The 16,486-nt window shown below is 35.7% G+C and overlaps 1 protein-coding gene across 5 annotated transcripts in view; it reads left to right on the top strand.

Annotated features, from left to right (window-relative positions):
• The window catches only part of LOC132112411 (SAM and SH3 domain-containing protein 1-like), a 75,425-nt gene that overhangs the window by 47,358 nt on the left and 11,581 nt on the right, over positions 1 to 16,486 (top strand). For 4 of the 5 annotated variants that reach the window (XM_059519872.1, XM_059519871.1, XM_059519870.1 and 1 more), the window contains 7 exons: positions 11,195 to 11,323; positions 11,768 to 11,815; positions 11,928 to 11,977; positions 13,609 to 13,646; positions 15,079 to 15,165; positions 15,256 to 15,368; positions 16,022 to 16,120. In XM_059519872.1, coding sequence (XP_059375855.1) covers positions 11,195 to 11,323; positions 11,768 to 11,815; positions 11,928 to 11,977; positions 13,609 to 13,646; positions 15,079 to 15,165; positions 15,256 to 15,368; positions 16,022 to 16,120 — 564 coding nt within the window. Of the gene's footprint in view, positions 1 to 9,817; positions 10,062 to 11,194; positions 11,324 to 11,767; positions 11,816 to 11,927; positions 11,978 to 13,608; positions 13,647 to 15,078; positions 15,166 to 15,255; positions 15,369 to 16,021; positions 16,121 to 16,486 lie in introns of those variants that run through there. The other variant, XM_059519873.1, reaches the window with a different exon arrangement.

The following is a 16,486-nucleotide window of genomic DNA, read 5'->3' as shown; positions in this document are numbered from 1 at the left end:
TACTCTGAGGTTGGCTCACTGTCGCTGAGAAGTGAGGTCAGTGTGTTTTCACTGGGACACTTTTGACTTTCCAGCAGGTGAGAGTCTGAGATGTTTTCTTTGAGATGATAACATGCTTAGAAACTTAGGAATTCCAGGTCACTCGTCCATTGCTAATTTAAAAGCACAATGCTGGCTTCTTTGAATTAAACATGATCCTGAGGTTAGAAATATATGTTGGAATTTTTTCTGGAGGAAGGTCCCATTTTGTGTGACAAGGTAGATGAAATGTGATATTTTAGTTTCGTCTGCCTTTAGTGACTGAATCCAGTGATGTAGAAAAACTCTAGCCATAATTTCAACACAAGCATATATTCTGTGAGATGGTTGAAGTGTTTTTGTTTGTCAGCGTGTGGGTTTATTGGGTGACAGGAGCACACGGGTGACTGACAGTTGGTTACAAAGAGGCGCGTCTGTTTAACCCCGTTTGTCTCTAGAGACCTGTCAAAATTCACTTAGCTGTCTGTCCTCGTTAGATGGGCCACACAGACGCCGTCCTGCTGCCCTGGAGGTCGTCACGGTCAAAACACATGCAGTGTCTTAAACACAGAGCTCGGCTTATTTACAGTCTGCTCAGTTTATACACCGCAGAAAGACGTGTCCGCTGGGAGCGTCATGCTTCGTTCATTTGTCACTATTAACGTCAATTTGAAATTAACTTAATGTAGGTTTCTGATGCTATAGTGCACGACTTAACCATGCACGTCATTCCAAATGAGGAACAAAGGTTTGTTTACATAATCTTTAATTAAAATGCACCACCTCTGTAATGACATTGCTGTCATTAATGTGGTTAAAAGGAGTAGTTGACCCAAAAATGAAAATATGCTAGAAAAGGTACATACCCTCAGGCAATCAAGGTGAAGATGAGTTTGTTTCTTCATGGGAAGAGATTTGGAGAAATGTAGCATTACATCACTTGGATCACCAATGGATCACCAATGGATCCTCTGCAGTGAATGGGTGCCGTCAGAATGAGAGTCCAAACATCTGATATGACACCTCAAGTAATCCACACCACTTTGATCCATCTGTTAATGTCTTGTAAATTGAAAATTTGTGTCTTTGTAAAAAAAGAAATCCATCATTTTGACATTTTTATCTTCAAGCCATTGCCTTTGGCTAAAATGTGAGTCCTCTATCCGTGTTATTGCTTTTTCCAGAGATTAAGTTATCTCGTCTGAATCGGGAGAGAAATCTGCACAGATCAAGCACGTTTACTAGCAAAAACAGTCCTGGATTTTGATATGAGAGGACAACAGGGGATCTCCTTTTTTTACTCGAGGAAGCGTTATTATGGATTATAGATTTTTATTTTGGCCGGAAACAACAGTTTAAAGTTAAAATACCTTGATGATGGATTTGTTTCTTGACACACAACTTCAGCCTTACAAGTTGTTAACTGATGGACTGGAGTGGTGTGGATTACTTTTGAATTTTTTATCAGTTGTTTGGACTCTCATTCTTACGGCACCCATTCACTCCAGAGGATCCATTGGTGAGCAAGTGATGTTTTCGCCAAATCTGTTCCGATAAACAAACTCATACAGTGCTCACAGCTTATATTTTTCCCTCCTGAATATGCTATATTTAAATAATATACATATGGAAGTGAAATGGGCTGCAGATGCTCTATCAGTTTTATTGCTGATATTTATGTGGTGATTTATGTTACTTTAATCCATAACAAGCAACAAAACATAAAGATACATTCAAAAAATGCAGTGCATTCATAAAATGGGTTCATAAATTATAATTAGTTGATGTAATTAGCACAGAAATGTTGACTGATGTAATTGTGTAAGAAGCTGGAACGTCAAAACATCTGGCAATCTTCTGAATCAGCCTTGATTTTTTAAGAGGGCAAAATTAAAGCCACATATTGCAAAACTAAATAATAAGCTGAATGAAGAATTAGTTTTCTGTGCACAGCTGCGGCCCGTTGGATGTGCTTTCAGCTATTCAGACGCAGAAGGTCACGCTGGGTTCACAATCACACAACATGACCAACATGGGGCTGTATGCGACCCCAAGAGAGCCAGATATCCAGTGTCTGGAAGCATCACGCCAGATTTTGAGTGATAGCTGTTATGGGCATGAGTCACATGTGTTCTCGCTTGACTGGATGACTGGAACAAACAACAAACAGAAAGTCAAGCCCTGATGTGAATCACTCGGTTCACCATGCAAGAGCTGTGTGACTCTGTGACTCTCACTGAAAGGGATGGATTCATTATAAGTCTGCTTATAATGTTACACCAGGTTTCTTTTGCCAAAAAAGTTTTTCACTTTCTGAAACTTTCTGGAAAATGAAACAGGCTGTTTGGCTTGTAAAGACAAAATGAAATGGCATTTGCAACCCATTTTACCTTCATAATGTGAAAAATAGGAAAATTCAACAATTAAAAAAAGAGATTCAATGTGGAAAACAATCCATAGAGCACTTTATTTTATGCACTGGAAATAAATAAGCTACATTATTACTTTAATTATTGGAAAGATTTTTTAATATAACCTGTGTGGCTTAGATGCCATCAAAAATGGTGTATATATATATATATATATATATATATATATATATATATATATATATATATATATATATATATATATATATATATATATATATATAATATACAAAAGATATTTTACTCTCTATTTTACTTTACTTGTTTTAAATATGCAAATTTGAACTTAAATAGTTTACAATGTGATTCATCAAGTTTCTGAGTAAGTGGAAACGTAGCTGTGCCAGGGTTATAAAAAATAGAATTTGGTTACTAGAAACTAAATAAACTAACTATTTAGTATTTAAAAAACAAGAACAAAAATTTTGTTCAGCTAATTGTGGAAGCAGCATTTCTAATTTTCAATTAGTTTAACTTGATGTACTAAAATAACAAAAACTAAAATTGAAATAATAACTTTGGTTAGAACTACAAAACATGAATAAAACGATAGTGTTCTAATAATAACACAGGTGGGCATATTTGAATGTTCTCATTGTGATTTCCGAACAAACTGTTTTTGCAGCTTCATTTCTATAAGTGGTCTGATAATGGACATTTTGTCTGCATAGTAAATCAGAAGTGTATTTATTTCAGAAGTGGCCTGTCAGTGGTGCAGAGTCCAGCTGTATGAACTGGTGCAGTATAAGTGAGTTCAGACAGCCAGCGAGATGTGATATCCAGAGAAGACAGACTCAGTTTCTCCGCCGGTGCACTGGTGCGCAAAAATGCCCTTTCTGGCACTGGCACCGCTATCACTGTGCCCTCTGGCATGGGCCCACCATCCACAAATACACACAGACATGATGCAGATCCCCGGTCGGCCATCTGCCACTGATCTAATGTCCAGAAGCACAAACAGACTCCCAGCCGCTTCCTCTCACAGTCTCGCTGATCAATAGTGCTGTGAAAGTGGATGTGATGTCTGTGAGTGTTTGAGAGACAACAGCATGACACAACAAAACTAGATCACTCATTCATTCAATCTTCACCAGGTGAGATCACTTATAAAGAACAGCACACATTGAATGAATGAGGCACATGATTTGGACTGGTGCTGTGAATGTATACCATGCAATTAGTGGTTTTGGTAATGCTTGTGTGAGGAGATACTGCTAACTGCTGATGTCAGTCCAGCATTCAGACCTCTTCTAATGGCCAGTGATGTGAAGCTGATGTCTGCTGCCATCTAATGGCGTTAAGAGCTCTTTCTGTGCAAGTTTGGGTGAGAAGTCTTTGTGAGCTGAAGTTGTTCACCAAACAAATGTTTGGTTCCCTAATGGGTCAGTCTCATTTAAACATCATTTTAAAAAATGTTAAAACATATTTGTTGTGCAGTACAAAGTTATTATGCAATCAATAATTCAATCGTTATATATTTTATTATTATTATCAGTATTATGCAAAATGGAATGAATTTTTTTTCTGATTTGGAAGTAAAATATATTACATAATGTCTTATATTATTATTTTATATTATATTAATAAAATATTGAGTATAACTTTATGCAACATGTATTATTATATTTTATTTTATATTAATAAAATATTGAGAATGACTTGATAAAAGAATTTCCTTTTGATTTGCAAGTAAAAATATTTATATTAATTATTAAAGAATTTAATTATAATTAATATAGTAATTAATTATTATATTATATTTAATATATTATTATGTAATATAGTGTAATTTATACTGTCCATACTTTTACCATAATTAGATTTGTTTTCATAAAACATCATGAAAATATAATGCAAACATTTTTTAAGTCCTCAAAATAGTCTTGATTTTCTTCAATGAAAATATAATCACTCTTTAAATTTTGTATGAACCTGAAATTTATTTGTGAGATTCCCCTTAATGAGTGTCATTCATATCTCCATATCAAACTTGCAAAGTTTTTCTGTGCCCTCCTGAATTAGATTTCCTCCCGTCAGCAGCGTATGGGCCGTATCTTTTTACCCATGCTGATAATAAGATAGGTCTGTTGAGCTTTTGTCAGTGTAATCTTATCTGCTTCTGCCCCATCAGCCTCACAGTCGCACATTTTTAAAGCACATAGGAAGGAGTTTGTTCAACTGTGGTGGCAGTATCTGCTCTGACTGAGAGAGAGAGAGAGTGAGAGAGCGAGGGAGAGAGAGAGAGAGAGAGAGAGAGAGAGCTCCACCCTGCAGTGTATTTCATGTCATTTGCTCTCACCGCTGGCCGGCCGCTGTATGATGGATGGTTGGGGGTCAGTCCTCCGTCAGAGCAGCATGTTTTGTTCTCTGAGCGTCCAGGGAAGGTTTCAGCAGTCAAACTGAGCTTCAGACATGCCTGTCTAGGACTGAGGAGCACATGTTCGACTCAAACAGTGGTGAGTGTGACTTTTCAGTGGGGGGTTGTCTTGTTCTCCAATGGAACTTGTAAATAGACATGTTCTAACGGTCATTATGCTTTAGATGAGTTATTAGACTTGAATGTGTGAATATGAATGTGTTGTCAGTAGTTTTAAGATCTCTTCACTGATGCTGCTCAGACTTTCAGGTTAGCATGTTTTAAACTTCTGCAATTATTTTTCTGCCTAAGCTTTCTTTTTCTGTCTCACTTTGGGTACCTTATGTTTTTAATAAATTAAAAATTGAAGTTTGAAAACCTCCTACTGACTTACATTAGAATGTTCAGTATTTGCATACAGAATTCCTACTTCCTAGTTCTTACATGTATTTAAATACTAAATTCCCATTGGTCTCTTTTACTTTTTTTTTAAAACCTGTATTTGGATAAGAATGTTTCATTGTTTTTTTTCTTGCATCTGTTTATTTCCAGCTCTGACACATTTATAACATTTAAAACATACAACAACTTGCATCATCTTGACAATAGTGAAAAAACGATTTCGGAGGACGTCCCATGTGACAACTAGCCCCGTTCTGCTCTGTTTAATCTGAGAGTCCAAGCTTGTCTGGCTTTGATTATGGTTTAGGAGATGTTGTCATTCATTCGGTTGTTCTCGCTCAGATCCTGAACACCACAAACTGTGGGAACGTCCAATTTATAGGACAAGATTGCAAAATGAGTCATTTTTTAATACTGTAAATTAAAAGTTTGGCAATTGACCTTCCAAAGTCAACATATTATTTGCTCTTCTCTCTTTTTGAGATGTCTGTCTGAACACCATGAAATAAAGTTTGCAATGATAATGAGAATGGGTTAAGGAATAATATGTAGGTTTTAACATGTTGAAATGTAGGATGTTTGGGAACTAAAGACATGAAGTGGCTGCGAAACACACAGGAACAGATTGGAGCATATGTACTTGATTAAAGAAGCTCTCTAGTTTAAACGTTTCAGCACGTTCACGAATCCCGCAGACAAAGCGAGAGTAACCCAAAAATTCCTCACATGCTCGGAAAGGTCTCCAGCTGCACAGCAGAGTCATGATTTAGAAACTTTCAAGACGTTTGCGTTCCACATTTGTGCGTGGGCTAATCAGTGACAGTGATGCAGATCAAATGTATCCTGGAGAAGTCCTGCTTGTGTCATTTCCTGTTTCCTGGTGCCAGAACGTGTCCCGACTGCTTTATGGTGTGTGTGTGTGTGTGTGCTCTTGTTTTTGTGTCATATCAGGACACAACTCTGTATAATGACATGGGTATGACACAGGTATTACAAGGAGAGGGTGACTTATGAGGACATAACCCATGTCCCCATTTTTCAAAACGCTTATAAATCATACAGAATGAGTTTTTTTGAGAAAGTAAAAATGCACAAAGTTTCGTGTGTGTGTGTGCAGATTTAGGTTAGGTACTAATGTGTGTTTTAAACACTTTAGTTGATATTTGTTGACAAGTACATCAGGATCTGTGGTTTACTTCAAATTGAATCAGAGGAGGAAATTCTTAATCAGTCAACTGGAAAAGAACTGTATGGTGATGCATTTTTTTTTTACTCTATTCACCTGGGTATTGCTTTAAAATAACCGTCCTCATGTAGCTGAGTTTGGCAGTGGGCCCGTATGATATGTAATTAATGCGACAGCCATTCCTCTCAGAGATATCGTCTCCCAGGAGCTGTTGGAAACTAATTGAGGTGAATGTGGCGTGACCCTGGGCTTCTCTTACAGTCCTGCTGTCAGATAACCTAGGGAATTAGAGCAATTACAGCTGCTGTAATATTCCCCGTCATCCCATTCATCATGCCCAGGGTCCCTGGTTAATGAGGAGGTGCAGTCGTCTCCCGTTTGACCGGCTCCACCCAGATGAGGAGATAAATGAGCTGCGTCATCTCCACACATGCTGAGACCCTCGAGCCGCTCACACGCTTTCATTCTGTCCAGAGAGGTATGACATTGTACCTCATTTAAAACCCTGTTAACTAAAATGTCATGCTCATGTCCCGCTGGTGGCTTGAGGAGTTTGGTGTGAGGTTGAATGAATTATCTGTACTGGTTGGTGCTTTTATGTTCAGATTTGCATTTATGTAATGAAGTAGGAATTAATTTCTTGGTGATTAACATAAATTCTTGGATTATGTATAAGTGTCAAATTTAATAATATTTAATAAATAAATGTGTGTATATGTATATATATATATATATAATATATATATATATATATATATATATATATATACAGACACACACACATTATATTATATATAATATTTAGAATTAAAATATTAAACTTAAATATAATGAATAAATTAATAACTAAATTACATAATATATGTAATATAAATATTAGGTTATAATTATAAATTATACTTATATATTATATTATTATATAATTAATTATAAATTATAACATTTATTTACATTTTTACATTTTTACAGGTTTTTCATTTTGGGTGAAATGTGACCGGGACATGTTCATAAACTTTGTGAGAGTTCTCTTTTTGACCCTTGGTAGTTGATTACCATGAATAATTCATATGTGGCTATGGTCAATTTATGCACGCATACAGTACGTGTGGCTTCAATGCCCAAATGCTTCATAACTCTTTTTAATGGCTTGAAAATTACTATTTGCATGCAGTGAAAGGGCTGCACATAGGAGACAGCAGCCAGATCATGTGATTGGATCATAATGAAGTGTTTATCACAGGCAGGCTGTGTTGGGCAGCTCAGATCAGCCTTTTCTCTTCAGCATCGCTGGTCTTCTTGACTGATGAAAAGTGGCCAGATTTCGCGCAGCTTTGACTGGAGGGCATGTCACTTAACAAGTGAATGGTTCTCTCTTCTTGGACAGTCAAGCTAGTCACAGAGAGCGTGACCACGAGACCCCTGTGGAGGAATGTGCCTGTTTTCAGCCGGATGAAGGAAGCGTCTCACGAGTATAAGAATCTATTCTGTGCCTCTGATCTCCTCTGCCTCTGTCCATATTAAATAACAGCGTTTTCTTGAAGACGGCACTGCATTTTGAGCCATTTTTAGCAAATTGCAGTTTAGCTCTCTAAACCAAGACATGCTTGATTATTTGAAAAGAGATCTCCCATGTATTTTCAATAAATTTCTGGAGGACTGTGGGAAAAGAAATACAAACAGTGGGTCTGAGTTTCACAGCGGATGCTCTATTTTTAGATTGTGTCTGTGAGAATACAGAAACAAACCACAGCACGACTATAACGGAGCAGAATGAGTGTCTTAAACCGAGTGCTTAGATATGTGTGTCGTCAAGGTGCACTTGATGTTATTGTATTGATGTTATTAGAGGAGGTGGTTTATGTATTGCAAGATCTTACCATCCAGTAAAAATTTTCATTTTAACCAGAAATGTATATTGTTTAAAGAAATAGTTCACCCAAAAATTAAGATTTGCTGAAAATGTTCTCACTCGCAGGCCAGCCAAGTTTTTTTTTTTTTCATCATAATTTGAAAATTTGAAATATGTATCACTTGCTCAGCAATGGATCCTCTGCAGTGAATGGGTGCCGTCAGAATGACAGTCCAAACATCTGATAAAAACATCACAATAATCTACAAGTAATCCATAGGACTCCAGTCCATCAGTTAACATCATGTGAAGAAAAAGCTGAATGTTTGTCATAAAGAAATCAATCATTAATGTGTTTTTAAAGCATCATTTACAAGCTGAAAAATAAAGTTAAAACACAGTAATGATGATTTTGTTTTAAGTTTTTTATTTTACAGATTAACTGATGGTCTGGATTGGTGTGGATTATTGTGATGTTTTAATCAGCTGTCCGGACTCTCATTCTGACGGCACCCATTCACTGCAGAGCATCCACTTTCAATGCTTAAAAAATATGAACTAAAATAAAACTGTACAAATTTTATTTTGTTTTAGTTGCCAAGGCAGCATTTCTAATGTTCTTTTTTGTTAAACATGAGGTAGTAAAATAACTAAAACTGAAATAAAAATCAATAAAGGTATATAGAAATATATATTAGGTATATAGATAACAAAAAAATTACTAATTAGGGGAAATTAAACGAAACAAATTCAGAATATTAATAAAAACTATACTATTGTTTGTCAACTTTTGTTGCTAGGATGTTGTGTTTGGTTGCCAGGGAATTTCTAAGCGGTTACTAAGGTGATCAGCTAATGCTGTGTAGTTACTTCTAAGGTTTTCTGAGTCCTTAGTGCATTGCTTTGTGCTTGTTGGGGTGAGTCATGTAAAGTGGTTAAAATCAAGTCAAAATCAAAAGTCTGTTCACATAGAGTAGTAACTGCATAAAAACCTCTTGTCCTTTTGTCAAATAACTTAGTATTCATTCAAGTATGAACGATAATAACATTGATACTGGAAGCAGTGCTAATAAATGACTGTATGCTTAACATATAGACTATTTATCAGTTGAAGCTCATCTCATGCTCGTCTTAATTTGCTTGTTGTGTTTGAATTTATAATGACTCTCCTTGTTGATGTCCTCCGAGGCTGTCTGGCTGTTGAATGGCTCATTGATGTGTGTAAATCTGAGCCAAGTCAGTCTTTGGACGTGTCACTTCCTCCAGCACAGCGCAGCTCAGTCTGTGAATATTAATCAGACTCAATAAACTGCTCAGTGTCTGTAATCATTAGCCATCATCACGCAGGTGCGCTCCCAGGATCCTTCAGGGATCTCGAACTGGACCGTATTAAAAGCCAGTTATAAGTAGTTCTCGTTTCTCAACTCTGTTCTGTTTTTAATGCGTTTCATTGACTGCTGTTTATATCAGTGCTGGATCTCATGCCGTTTGATTCTAATTGGCTGTTAAATATTTGTGCATGTCATTGTTGGACAGCTGGAGTGTTAAAGCCAGAGGACGTTCCAGATTGCTATACTTTCTCTTAAATATTTTACCCATGAGTGGTGCATTATGTTTTTCTAATTTGAAGACAGGATGAACAACATTTTGGCTTTATCGCTGTCTGTGAGGATGTGTCTTTAAAACCCAGTTTTATATTTGGAGCAGTAGATTATAATTTTTACTATGGATAGTGAAGCAAACACTGATCAAGAAATTTGTGGGGATTTGAGCCCACCAGACAGTTTTTCGCATGTATGGACAGACCTCATGAATATCTTGGTAAGCTTGGGAATTTTTATTTTTGGTATCACCCAGAAAGGGATTTTTATTTTATTTTATTTTATTTTATTTTATTTTATTTTATTTTATTTTATTTTATTTTATTTTATTTTATTTTATTTTATTTTATTTTATTTTATTTTATTTTATTTTATTTTATTTTATTTTATTTTATTATTTACTTACTAACTTGCTTATTTATTCTTGTGAATATCAGTATTATTGTGTGGATGTTTAGTGTCTATTTATACTGTATATCTATTTAAGTTCTTTTTAGGTTTTTTAAGCATTAGTTTTTTTAGATTATTTTTTAAAGTATTTTAAGCATTTTGTCTTTGTATAATTTTTAGTGAAGGCATATGGATTTACTTTTTGTTTAATGCCACATTTTATTTGTTATTTAATTTTAAGCCTGGGGATGTGATGCTTGATATCCTGATGACAGTTCACTTGAATAATATAAAAATAAGACCAAGCAGCCTTGTAAATGTCAAGTGTATTTTGTTTGTGCCATGAGTCATTTTATAAGCAGGTCAACTGAGGGATTTTGTACTGGAAGTACATACAGTATAATTATTTAACATTGTTGTCACATCATTTAATGTAGTGAAAATGCTCCATATTTATTTGTCTGCTTTAAAGCAGGTTCTTATCATTTTGCTGGAATCCCTGCATCCCAAACCTTTCCCATCACCAGTAAAATGTATAGTGTATCATGTTTATTTGGGTGACATAGTTGACTAAAACTTCAGTGTGTTAAAAATATTCAAGGGGAAATTTTTAGGAGATGAGCTTGCAGATCTTGAGACGATGCTTTGCCCTCTGGGTCTCCAGTGAGTAAACAAGAGAGGTCACATCTCTGTGTGTCTTACAATAATAGGAAGACATGCTGAGCGAAAGCTGATTTCTCCTGACCAGACAGAACATCAATACACACATCATAACCACATCCATGGAGGTTGATTAGAGTCTATCTGAAGCAGCTTTTAAAAGCCCAAGTCTGCTCTTTCCAGTGTTGTTTGGTCTGAGCACTGGATATATGTCACAGTTTTGCGCTGATTTTAGAGGCGGTTTTCTCCTCACTGCTGTTTTCAGGCTGCAGATAATGGTTTTATTGTTTGTGTGTGTTGTAGGATGGCTCTCTGGGTAACATCGAGGATCTGGCCCAAGAGTATTCAGAGTATTACAGCACGTCCTACAGTGAAGTGTGTGACCGAATGGAGGAGTTACGCAAACGCAGAGTCACTCAAGAAGCAGAGACGGTAAAATAAACCTCACATGAGCCTCTATTTAAGGCGTATTGTATGTTTCTTTTTCAATTAAATTTACTTACGCTACTTTTAAAAAGTTTGACGTTGGCTAATGTTTTTGAAAGTCAAAATAAATGTTTCTTTTTATTAATCCTCAAAATAATGTTTCTTTTTATTAATTAATAATTAATTTTTGTGCAAACCATGATGCAATTTATTCTTTCTGGATTTTTTTAATGAATCGAAAGTTCAAAATGGCAGCATTTATTTGAAATATATTTTTTTGGGGGGACATTAAACATGTATTTACTGCCTATGCCTAATATTTCAAAAGAGCAAGAAGTTCCACAATGAAAATGATGGTTAGATGTGTCATTTGGTTCAGCTACATAACAGTTATCACAGAATAAGGAGTGAAGAGTTTGTCATTTAATCTGCTGTATGACTGTTTCTCAGGGAAAGGCTGAATCAACAACATCCCTTCAGCTGCGGTTGGAAATCCAGGTGGGTAATGAATGACCCTTCCAGGAAGCTGTTCTTTTATGGGAAAGACACCAATAATGTCATCTTTATTTGTTGTTAAGAGTCTAAAATGTCTTTTTTTTTGTCCTCCCAGGAGTCACTGGGTCTGTCTAGTGCCGTGTCCACACCTGAGGTGGAGAGAAGGTATGTGTGCATTTCTGCATTTTTAGTATTTCTCATCCAGTCTTTGCAAACTGCTCTTGTTTCAAGAACACGACTAAGGGACTTTCTAGTCACCGATGTTTAAGATTCCATTAGAACTGATCTGATAACCAGAAATGGGGTATTTTGAATTCCTAGACCTACTTAAATGAGACACAGAAGGTCTGAGAGTTACTCGACAACAATGAAACGCATCCGGGATATTGGGGATGATGCATGCATTTCCTGTTGACCCCTTAATTCTTCATTTCTCCGTTTCCTTCCTTCCATTGTGCACCGGATGAGATATAATCTGAATCGCCACCATCAGCATGTTAATACATGTAATGCACGAGTCAATTTAGTTTCAGAATTCCCAATTTAAACTTTTTTGTTCATGAAACAAAACAATATAAAACAGATTCTTGTGGATGAGCCACGGTCAAAGCTATTGTGAAATAAAACAATAAACCGAAAAAAGACCACATACAATTATTCTACCATAGTTATATATAATAAAATTACTGTAATGCCTCTCAAGGCTTATTGCTTTTTTCATTTAATAAATAGCTTAAATATAATTCATAGTAATTAGAGTAGAAGAACATATATGCTATATACACTACTGCTCAAAAGTTTGGGATCAGTATTTATTTTTAAAGAAATTAAAACTTTTATTCATCATGGATGCGATAGATTGATCAAAAGTGACAGTAAAGACATTTATAATGTTCTTTTGAACTTAATTAAAAACCAAGAAAAAAATATATATAGTGTTTTACATAAAAATATGAAAGAGGGCTACTATCAACATTAAAACTAATATGAATGTTTTTTTGTTGTTGTTTTTTTATAGCATATCAGCATATTCCAATGATTTCTTAAGGATTATGTAACATTTCATCATGTGAAATTCAGCTTTGCATCACTGGAAAAATTTTTTTATTTTAAAATATATTCAAATATATATTTATTCACATTATTAGTGATTTTACTGTATTTTTGATCAAATGAATGCAGCCTTGTTGAGGAAAAGAACAAAAACTTTATAAAATCTTGTTGATCCCAAACTTTTGAAAAGTAGTATATTCACATACCAACAATGTTACTTGGTAAAAGGATCATTTTTTTTATATCAATGCTTATTTATAGTATCATTACTAATAATTGTTGTACTGAACATGCGGGGTTAAGATACATTTGATTACAGTTTCTCATATATCTGCCCTCACAAGGCTAAACTTTCTGAGAGCTTGGGTGCATGCTAACATCAGAGGCATGCGTCAGCTGAGAGAAAGACACATAAAGAGAGAGGGAGAGGAATTCACTGGCCATGTGAGCGCTCTGTCGCTCTAAAATCCCTCTGGTGCGTGAAAAAGCCTCCATTGTTGCAGTGAGGTGTGGTGTAACAGCCGACAGCAGCATGGGTCTCTATGTGCTCTGACAGACAGAGTCGAATCCACTGCCCTGCAGTTAGCACACAGACACATTACTAGAACTCAATGGATAGGTGCTGAAAATGAAGAGAATAATGTGGGAGAGCTAGTGACATGAGACATGGTGTGAGCATGTTTTGATGGAGACGGTTTTGCTGGAGTTTGCATTTGCATTTGTGTTTTAATTTTTTCTTGCAGGCAATCAATGAACAAGTCCAGCTCTGAAGACGGATCTGGTTAGTACTGTATTGTTTGTTTGATTGTATAAAAATGAGTCAAATCAGGGTTCACACTGTCAGTGGGAGTATAAATTGTGATTTCAAGGCCTGGAAAAGTCAAGAGTGAATGTACAATTTTCTAATGAACATTTTCGTAATATTTTAGTGTTCTTTTGTAGATAGGCTATAATATGATTTAGAAACTCTTATGAATTCTTGGTGATTCATTGGTCAATACCTACTCATTATTTATTATGACTGTGTTTTCCACATCTCGACTTCATGATGATTTAAACACTTTTAACGCCATTTTTCCTTTAGTATTCTATTTTTTTATTATTACATTACAAGAGTTTGAGGTCGAAAGACTGCATTATATGATCAAAATACAGTCAAATCTAGTAACTGTTTTGTATTTGAATATTAGGGGGATGTAACGATTAACCGCGAGCCAGTTGAAAATCGATTCAAATATGTGACAATTGAAATCGGTTGAGATGTTAAAAAAATCGCAATTCATTTAGGGGTAGGAGTTTATATGAATGCATATCTGAGGGCAACTAATTGTCTTTAGAAAAGTTTAGATGTTTTTTTTATTTTTCATCTTGCCTTTGTATAAAGCATATTAAAGTTCATAAGTGCAGCGCTGCTTTGTTTACAGTGGTAACCAATGAAACGCTTTAAGCACCACCTGCTGGCAGAGAGTGAGACTGCATCTTGTTCTGCTCGTCTGCTGTTTCTGTTTCATGCAGATATTTTTTATGTATAGTTTTACAAAAACTGCAGCCAAAGCATTCTGCTTTTGCTTCAAATTTAATCTAATTTAGATTAAAAACTGCTCATGTTGCATTTATGCAGCATCTTTGTTTGATCATGATTGGGCTCACAGCATGGTTGCCTCTCATTTTAAATGGAAAGAGCACAAACAAAGCCTTATTTTGTTTATATGAAGAGATTTCTTTTATTTATGTTATTTATTTGATTTGGGTCTTGTTTTAAAATTTCAGTTTAGTTTTGTTATTTACATTTACATCATATTTAAATTTAGTCATTTAGCAGACGCTTTTATCCAAAGTGACTTACAAATGAGGTCAATAGAGGCGATCAAAACCAACAAAAGATCAATGATATGCAAGTTCTATATTAGTATATTATTATAGTGTTATATTTCAATTTCACAAAGAAATGAAGAGCATTTTATCCAAGCAATAATAAAAGGATACATTTAATTTAATTTGTCTTAAATCTCATTTTGTAAAAAAATAAATTGTGAATCGAATTGTGAAATCAAAATCATGAATCGAATCGTGAGTTGAGTGAATCGTTAAATCCCTATATCTTCAAATGTTATTTATTCCTAAATATACATGTCCAAATTTTGGCTCAATACCTAAATATCTCAAGAAATACCTCTTCAGACATTCATTGAGTTTAAAACTGTTTCTAACAGCAGGAAAATGGGACAGAAAGAAAAACAAATCGTTCTGGCAAAACTTCCGCAAGGCACAGAAAGGGAGCGTTCGAGCGACACCGAAAGGTTCCTCACCCATTTCTAATCTCAATTCCATTTGAACTTATAAAATACTGCTTTAAATAATACACATGACCTTTGACCTCTGGTTCACAGGAGAGGACCTGGGCTTCGTGGCCAGTGAGATCACGATGAGTGATGAAGAACGCATCCAGCTGATGATGATGGTGAAGGAAAAGATGATCACGGTGGAGGAGGCTCTGGCTCGGGTTCGAAAGAGTTCACAACCATTTTTACTTCCCTAATGTTTTGCATCAGTGAAGGACCAAGTCCACAAATCAAGTAGTTCAAAATATTAAATATAAAATATTACTTCAAAATAAGTACTCAGTGTCAAAATTAAAAACATTCCTGATTAAAAAGTACTGATCATTAAACTTTATTATTTATTTTAGTCAGCACCAGTCAGATTAGTCAGGCTGGCTTTTTAATATGTATTGATTTGCATAGAAGCAAACTTTGTTTTATTACCAAAATTTCAGTATACTGTACTAAAATATTAAGTTAAAGTGCTGATGATTCAGGTGTGGAAAAAAAGTATACCATATAATATTAGAAGAATTAAGGAAAACAGAAATTGTTTAAATATGCGGTGACAAATAATATAAAAATACAATGTACTGACACATGAAGCATGATGCACATTTTAAAACAACACTGTGCAAACAAACTAGTTTAATATCTGTTACAGTGGTGTGAAAGATGCATGTATGTTAATTATAGTTTGATAATTATTGTAATTATTTGAGCTAAAATGTCATTGAAGTATTTCAAAAGGCTTAAACAGCTCTGGTTTGTTACTGTAGCTAGTAACTTTGTTACTGTCCACCACTGAGGATGTTTTTTCCCCCCGATCCCTCAGCTGAAAGAGTATGAAGCGCAGAACAAGCAGTCCAACAGCGTGGACATGACCGACTGGACAAACACACCCAGTCCCTCCATGACCGAATCCTACTGTAACGTAAGTTTCCCAGTCACTTTCTGCGTTTGCTAATAACAGCTTCTAACGACAATCCCACAAATCCCTTCTCCGTCTGGTCCCTCAAAGCCAAGTGGAAGACCTGAATATCCATTAGCCGTGTTTTTTGTGATGAACTTGTTTATTGGCAGATCGTATGTCTACAGACACTCCCTGCAGGGTTTTCACCGCTACCCGTGGAATTTGTCCCCCCTCTTTCCCCGTCATGTCCTAGATGTGATCCATGGCCCCTCTGGGCCTCCAGGCGGGGTCCCATTCATCCCCTTAATGCTGTAACCCCCCCCCCCATTGTGCATTTTTGGCCGGTTGAATGCAGGGCTGCGCTCTCTTCAGCGGCCCACAGCTCTT

The sequence above is a fragment of the Carassius carassius genome, chromosome 32 (assembly GCF_963082965.1).
Source record: "Carassius carassius chromosome 32, fCarCar2.1, whole genome shotgun sequence".
In the NCBI taxonomy this organism is placed as follows: domain Eukaryota; kingdom Metazoa; phylum Chordata; class Actinopteri; order Cypriniformes; family Cyprinidae; genus Carassius; species Carassius carassius.
This window is presented reverse-complemented; position numbering and strand designations above follow the sequence as displayed.